Source organism: Recurvomyces mirabilis (assembly GCF_035927965.1).
Source record: "Recurvomyces mirabilis strain CCFEE 5264 chromosome Unknown scaffold_29, whole genome shotgun sequence".
In the NCBI taxonomy this organism is placed as follows: domain Eukaryota; kingdom Fungi; phylum Ascomycota; class Dothideomycetes; order Mycosphaerellales; family Teratosphaeriaceae; genus Recurvomyces; species Recurvomyces mirabilis.
The window spans coordinates 380,239-388,253 of NW_027041963.1; the positions used below are offsets into that span (position 1 = coordinate 380,239).

Here is an 8,015-nt window from a genome sequence, read left to right on the forward strand (position 1 = left end):
CCCCAACGGCCTGCAAGGTTTTCGTCAATCTAACGGTCTCGTCAAATTTAATTGACAACGAGATTGCGCCACTGGCTAACTCGGCATATGCACGGCTTCTTGCAAGGCTGAGGAAGCGGACGTGTTCAATCCCTATAGGACTGTATAACGACATGTGCATACACGGGCTCTGCTTTGCCATTATCCCTTCGTCACGATGATGAGGGGAAGCGATTTCACGTTCTACAGCACCTTCTCGTGGCTGGGAAAGCCTGACACACGAGAGGGAACCGCATATGCGGTGTCGCGTAGTCTGACTGACCATCCACCTCGGCAGTCTCTATTGTGTGCTTCCAGGCAGGTCGTGCGACTGTCTCGGACACAGGTGCGCAAATATGCACCTCTAGCCAGAATACCTCCAGTGCCTGGCCGACCTGAGGGGCATGATGCCGTGCTACGTCGACCGTGAGGGGTTGTCGAACACACGCCTCAAAGGAACCCGTCCATGATGGATCGACAAACTACGCAGCATCGTCTCTCAACTCAATAGCAATCTTGTACCCGACACCGTCCCTGCCACCAACCCACCTCTTCTTCTTACCCACCTTCTCCACCCCGTGCACTTCCTTTTCGAACCCTACCGCCCGCACATCCTTGGCAAAGACAACTTGCAATTTAATCTCCGCCTCACCTTTCCCGCTTTCGTCCCACGCTGCATCGAAGCCTACCCTCCCAGCATTATGCTCACTGACACCGGCCGGGTAGACAGAAGCAATGAGCGAAGCTATTGAACCAAGGTAGTTGATCCACCACAGCGTGTAGGGTGACTCGACCATCGCCTCCAGACCTTTCTTGAATGTCGAATCCGAGGGTGGAACATTACCACCCCATCGCTGACAGAGCAAAAGTGCTAGAAACGTTCGGTTCTCATGCAACACGCCGTGCACACTTGCCAAGATCCCTGTCGTCGTTGATCTGATCGCAGAAGAGGCTTGAAGATCCTTACTGTGCGAGCTGTGGTAGTATATCAGGTTCGCGAAGGCATCGAGAAGCTGTGAGGTGAAGACGTCGCTGTAGACGTCGCGCTGATTCTGTCGCCCATCTGGCTTAGGCAACGCGGAGAGGAGAAGCTTGGTGATTGCACCGGAAGTATTGGCCGTATCATACGGCTCTGTCGCCACGACGAGGGGATGCTGGGCCCTCACTTCCTTCAAAAGCTTGGTGAAGAGATGACCTTCCCGCACCCCACCCTGGCAAAATCGCACTTCCTTGATGTCCGGCAATGTCTGGGCTAATGCGCTGACCAGGAACGCCACAGCTGGGACCTGAGAGGCTCGTCGATCGGATACACGAAAGATCTCTGCTGCATCGTCGGTTTCGGTCAGTGTTGCAGCGGCTGCCTCTTTGACCGCCTCTGTACCAAGAAACTGCTGACGATCTGCTTTGAATCCATTGATGACTGGGATCAGGTATGGTGTGATGTTGTGCTGGGACATCAAGACGTAGCCCCAACCTCTGAAGCCGCCACCGGAGAGGTAGAGTGTGAAGCCTCCGTGGCTTCTTGCAGTCTCTTGCAGTTCAGTAGGCACGTTGAGGTTAGCATAGGCGTCCTTGACAGCTTTCTGCACCTCTGCCTTGAGCTCGGCCGTGGTACCTGCTTTCTCAGCTTCTGCCAGGCGACGTGTCATAGCTGCCGCACCATACGGCATGCTGATCGAACCGTTATTCGGCATCCTCACTTCGTCAGAGTTCGCGTCCTTGATAAGCCAGCTAAGCTGAGTGCTACCACCGCCGAGGTCCATTACTAGGCCAGAGACAGTAGGCAGAGAGCTTGCAACGCCCATGGCGCCTACTCGGCCTTCATCCTCCTTCGCCAGCATGATGACATCCCAGCCGACAGCCTCCTTGATACGATCTCGAAACTCCTCTGAGTTCGGCGCCGTTCGTGTAGCCTCTGTGGCCAGCACGGTAATATTAGTAGTTGGCACTTCAAAGTCTACACATGTCCGTTTGAAGGCAGCGAAGGAGGCAACTACAGCTGCGATGGTATTGTCGTCAATTGTTTGTCGTTCAGGATTGCCGGGTTTCCATTGGGCATCGTACAGAGAGATTGCTTCTCGGTGTTGATACAGTGTTGGCATGATGCGAGCTGTTGGAGGCTGTAAACTTGATATTGAGAAGCGGATTCCATTGCTGCCCATGTCTACCACGGCTTGTAGGTACTCGGCGCTGGTTTTGGTTATGTTGACTGCCATCTTGGAGGCCGTGGAATGTAAAGACAACAATCTAGGATTTCAATGTCACAGTCTGTGCGAGAAAGGTAGTGAGTGCACTCGCAGCGTGATGTGGTTATATAGGAAAAGCAATCCATCTCGATGGAGAAGTTGGAAGCGTGAGGTCAGACGCTGTGCCGAATTTTCACTCCAAAGCTCGAAGAAGGCAGAACATTTCCCTGATCTCTTACCTGATGCCAGATCTGTCTGCGATGGAAGTCGAAATCGGCACGGTTAGGACTGACACACCTGCGCATTATCATGAAGGCGGGCGAGCAGTGCGATGGGTTAAGGAGACTGATCAGCGCCCGGAGATTGGAGAAGATGGAGTCGTCGACCGCCGGACTGAGGTCCGAAGCCTGTTGCCTCGGAGTAAGGTATGGATGAATCGACAGTATGAACAAGTAACGAATGTACAACATGAACTAGGCATAGCACACATCTCTTTTGTGGGCTGTACCAGCAACCCATAGCAGAGATACCCTTCTTCTCCGACAAAACCTGGCGTTACCTTGGCTGCCTCCACAAGAGGGCATCTTAGACCACCCTGAAACTCACATGTCAGCCATGAAATCGGACTCGTTGCTGAAATCACATGCTGTATACCTTGATAGGCACCACAAGACCTACAAGATCCTTCCTAGTATCCCCAGTCCTATAGTCGGGACCCAATCGAATCAAGGACTCATTGGCCAAAGATACCCGTGCTTGTTTCGTGAATGGCTCTGACCTCGAGAGGCTGTCTCGCGTAGCCTATGATCGAGGTTTTGCTTGTATGGGTGGACCTTTGACAGTTGCTCTCACAAGCTCCGGCTGCCTGAGAATTGGTAGAGTAGGTGCGGCCAATTGTTGCCGCCAGCAGTGAAGCAATGGAGAGGAGCACCAGGTGAAGAATTGATATGCTTCTCATCCTGGAGGCGGCAGACTTTGCTGAAGGGTCGGAATGATTGCTCGAGAGACTTTGGTACAGGAGATTTAGTGTACAGAATTGTGGCAGGCAATATGGCAAGATCGTAGATCACGCATGTGGAAGCTAAGTAGCAGTTGACAAGCATCCCATGTGATCGTAGCCCTTTCTTGGTTGCGGCCAGAGCAGGTGTGTTACCAAACGACAACAAATTCAAGAAAGCCAACAGAGCAAAGGCAAATCTTCCATCAGTCATGGGTGACACCTCCAAGTCCAAAAAATGCGCAGGCCCTCTCTCCAAAGCCCATACAGTCTACAGAAAAGCAAGAAGAACGCAGAAGCATTTCGAAAGAGACTCATCAACACTTTCCAGACTTCCCACCAGACGATCCTGAACCTCCCCCTTCCGGGTCGTCACCACTGCTAGGCTTCTTACTCTTCGACTTGTTTCTCCGCTTACACGTCTTGGGTGACGTCGCCGCAGCTTGACTCTCCTTCGCTATTTGAGACTCCGTTGACTCCTTCGCTTGCTCCACAGGATCTGTGGGAGTCGGACCAGTTTGGGAGGGCGTTGGTGGGGGTGGTGGATCTAAGGCGGATGGGGTTGATTTTGGGGGCTCCGCTGTGGGTGATGTTGGACTGGCCACCGGAGGAGAAATCGGTGCAGGCTGCCCTGTTACGCCATGAGTGTCCCCACCGCTGTTGCCATTCGGAGCTGGATTCAAAGGTGGGCTCGGTTGTGCAGGCTTCTCATTGAGTTCAGGTGTCTCCGGATCAGTTGTCTTGCCTCCAGATTTCCCGAAAGGATTGCTTAGCTTAAGGATGCTTGGCAAACTACCAGGAAGATTATTACGGAGCTGTGAGATATCAGGATCGGTAGCGTAAGGACTTGCGGACGACGAGTCGCAGCTTCCGGGATATTGCGTTTCATCACACTCTTCCTTGCCGGTACCGTATCTCGAATCTCCGCCAGAGTTGGGCACACCAGAGTAGCCCAGACGAGAACCTTGATATGGTGGAGCTTGACCAGATTGGCCATATGGATCGTTCCCACCGTTCTCGCCATTCTCACCATCTTCACCGGCTTCATCGTCTTCACCGGTCGCTCCGCCGTCCTGATCATCACTGTGCATGCCACCTTGCTTAGTGTAAGGCCGTGACCCTTGTCCGTTGGTCCCAAGATTGTCCGTCGAGCTGCCATAGCGACTGTCCGGGCCGCTATTTGAGGCTGGCTGCACGTTTCCGCCTCGACCGCTGCCAGTGTCACCATATATTGCCTGTCCGCTGGTCCCACTTCCAGTCCCTGGGCCGATCTCACTACCATCATTGTACATGTTCCTCTGATTCATGTCAGTCTGGTAAGGGGCGTTCTTGTTGCCCGACTGTGACCCAGAGTTCTGAGCAGGCGCGTGGTTGTAACCAGGCTGACTGTAAGATGGCCGTCCCGTATTGCTGTTGATTTGGTCATTGCTTTCAGCGGAACCATATGGAGTCTTCACTTTAGTGTTCGGATTGGTTCCTGAACCTCCAGTAAAATCTCCTTGCGGGTACGTATTACCATTTGAGCCAGCGGCTAGAGTGTTGGAGTTGGGGTCGGTCTGGCCGTAGCTTGCCAACGGTTCTCGTTTCTTGTTCAATCGTGGGTCGTTGTGCGTTGAGGCCCCCCCATCGTGATCACGACTGTCTACCTCGGCGGCTCTGGCCACAGCTTCCAATGGTGTGATGTCATTTGGAGGCGTGGCAAAATTGACGGTCGCGATCACAGCGCTCGGCGTGCCAGCATCTACGTTTGTCGTAGGCGAGGGCCGTTTGACGTATGTTGTAAGTGTCGTCACGCCGGCTTTGATGGGAACGTGGTAAGACTCACGCTTTGATGGCTCATCACCTCCGGGTGTGACACTGTGGAGGTCCCGCGATTTACTGCGCTGGTGCACAGTCCTCTTCCTTTGTTCCGTAGTCGAAGACCGATAGCTCTGGCTATCGCCATGCGCCTTCCCATCTTCCTCACTCTGGGTGTCGTAACCAGAGTCGTCACCATTAGCCGATTGTAGACTAGCATTGGAGGGCCGACGTCTGTCGCTGTCCCGCTGATCTTCCTCCTCTCCCATATTACTTGCATCAGCTTCAGATTTCAGATCATTGCGCCCGGAACCACTTTCTTCATCCTGGGCCTCAGAGGAAACAGTCTTATCATGTTCATCGTACTCACCACCACCAGAGCCTTTACCAGAGCCTTTACCAGAGCCTGAATTTGAGCCCAAATCCTGAGATGTACCTTCATCTTCATAATCATCATACCCCTTCTTGCCACTTGGAGCTTCGGCAGCGCCCGCATCAGATCCTGGATGTTGGGATGTGCCTTCGGCTTCATGCTCATCGTACCTGTCTTTACCGCCCATGCCTGAAACCGAGCCCTGGTAGTCAATATCCTCGGAATTCGCGCTCTGAACTCCCTTTCCAGGACTCTTTTGGTACTCATTGTTCGAATTCTGGGCTTGATCATCGTCACTTGTGCCAGAACTGCGTAAACCTCCAGAGCGGTCCTCAGAATCTGGATACGCTCCTTGTTGCTGAGCCTGTCCATCGAACCCAGCAGGCTCGCCAGGGCTATCATAGCCAGCTGATTGACCATACGTTGATCCTGGAGCAGTGTAAGGAGGACTCGAGCCATAGCCCTGATTGTAGCTGTCCTGACCACCAGCATTATATGGCGACCCCAACATGCCATTGTTTGAACCAAACCTGCTGTATCCACTCTGACCACCAGGTTGCGCTCCAGAATATCCATCTCCTCCCGTACTGTAGGGTTGTCCTTGCTGTGCAGTGACTGGTGCTGGATCGGGAGTAGATATGCCAGCATGTGGCGAACCATTCTGATGGGTTGCGTTGCCAGCTTCAGCATGGCTTTGTTTGCTAGGAGAAAGTTGTCTGCAATAGAAACTGCCAAATGAAAAGGTACGGCGCGAATAGCGACTGGCTTGATATGGCAGGCTGAGACCTCTGATCGGCTTATCGCAACCCGTGTCCCTGTCACTAATTCAGCATCAATATGAATGTATGTAGTTGGGCATACTGACGCAAAAGGTGTGCATAGTACGTTTGCCGTTAATGCAATCTTCCATTTATACCCCAAATACCGCACCGGAAGAGAGCCTACGATGAACGTCAGTCAGCTCGATTCTCGAAAAGGGAGCAACCTTACTGACGGCATTGGTGGGAGGGTTGCCGAATCTCTAAGCATTCTCTTTTGTTGGAGGTTTCGCAGAGCAGGAGTCCAACAACGTCTACTCCGTTAGCATTTGCAGTCCAAAGAGCTTTGACGGCCTTAGCTGATTTCTGAGGAGGGTGTGACCCTGGACCCGACGACGTTGATGCACTTGGTGATCCGCCCCGATTTGCGCCCGATCGACTGAACCAGCTAGTCGAGCCCCATTTGCCCGAGACTGACTTGCTGGATGGCGAGGTTGATGATCTGCTAGGGTTGGTGGAAGCGTGTCCGCCACCACTATTTCCGCCACCGCTGCGCCCCAGAAACGAGCGCTTGTAAATCGTCCTCCAATGGGGATGCTTGGCGTATGGATATCCTTCACCATCATCACCGTACCAGTACCAATGATGAGCGCTACGCAAGCTACCTCCGCCTCCACCATGCCCTCCCCGACCACCACCCTTCCGTTCGGCAAGCCCGTATCGTACGTTCTCATCGCTTGATGCCGTTGATGCACATGGTGTTGGCTCGACAGAGCGCCTTTCACTGTCGGCGGGAACTTGCTCAGACCCATAACACCTCGGAGTCGCGAACTCGATGTTGTGAGACCCATAGATGTCTATTGAGTGACGTGGCAGAAGTCCTGTAGGCTCCTCGAACTTCTTCTGACATTTATGGTCTCTAGGCACAAGGTCAGTACTGCATGTTTACCGCGTTTTGATAGGTGACTGACTTGTATGCGTAGCAATTCCACTGTCCTGTATCGAGCGAATTCCACTGCGGGAGGTGATCAGTCGTAATGGAATCTGAAGCCATGTCAGTACTATCAGACTCAATCTCCATTGTTTGCTTACGGCATTCTGATGACGGATGCTGGATGATTGTACAATCCTGGAGATTCGGATAGCCACAGAGTAATATACCATTACCTCGTTGCAGAGTGATGTTGCGGATCCGTCCATGGCAAGACGTATGGGCGAGGGATGCCCAGTCAGACTTGAAGCCTAGTTGGTTCAGTGGACTTGGTGCCCATGGCGCTGTGCAAGGGTTAGTACAGCATAGGTCGAGGAGCGTGCGACATACCTGACGCCACGGAGCTGATCAATGTTCCAGCAAGAACGATAGCCGTGGCGAGTAAGCGCATTTTGGAGGGCGTCTATGGTGACTTTGAAAGGCTTCATTAGAAGTCTCTTTACCGTCACACGTCTTGTAGCAACACTCACTCAACCGCTGCGAACCAGCGAGATAATCTCCTGAAGAGAGACCTGTGGTGCTGAGCCAAGCCGGAATTGCTGCGTCTTTCGTGATCTTGTAGAGTTGCACTTATCACTTCTTGGGCTCACAGACCAGGTTAACTACAAGCAAGTGATGAATTGTGAGGTTGTAAGCCTGCAGGATGTTTGTGTAGCAGTTGAGTTCTCGAAACCGGCAGCGCGACCTTTTTGTAGCCCCTCACACATGTTGTGAGCTTACAAGCAACAACACATACACATTCGAATAGTGAGTTGTCGGCATGAGCCTCTTGGCAGGCCCTGACCACGCAGCTCGCATGCCCATACATGCTCGAAGATCGTGATATGGAATTCTCAAAAGCATCGAAGCTGCGTCAGGCAGACTACGTAGCATCACGCAACCGCTTGTGATTCGA

The 8,015-nt window shown here is 52.8% G+C and overlaps 2 protein-coding genes across 2 annotated transcripts; both read right to left on the minus strand.

Annotated features, from left to right (window-relative positions):
- Positions 1-500: 500 nt before the first annotated feature.
- On the minus strand, positions 501-2,234 carry RTG2 (retrograde regulation protein 2; the record flags this gene model as incomplete). Its single annotated transcript, XM_064841878.1, has 1 exon — positions 501-2,234. One exon carries the CDS (start codon positions 2,232-2,234, stop codon positions 501-503), a length of 1,734 nt encoding a protein of 577 aa, XP_064690713.1.
- A 1,284-nt stretch (positions 2,235-3,518) lies between these two features.
- Positions 3,519-7,173, minus strand: LTS14_009196 (uncharacterized protein; the record flags this gene model as incomplete). Its single annotated transcript, XM_064841879.1, has 4 exons — positions 3,519-6,186; positions 6,237-6,312; positions 6,366-7,048; positions 7,101-7,173. Coding segments are annotated over 4 exons (3,500 nt in total), but the record flags the coding sequence as incomplete, so codon positions are not given.
- Between the last annotated feature and the right edge of the window lie 842 nt (positions 7,174-8,015).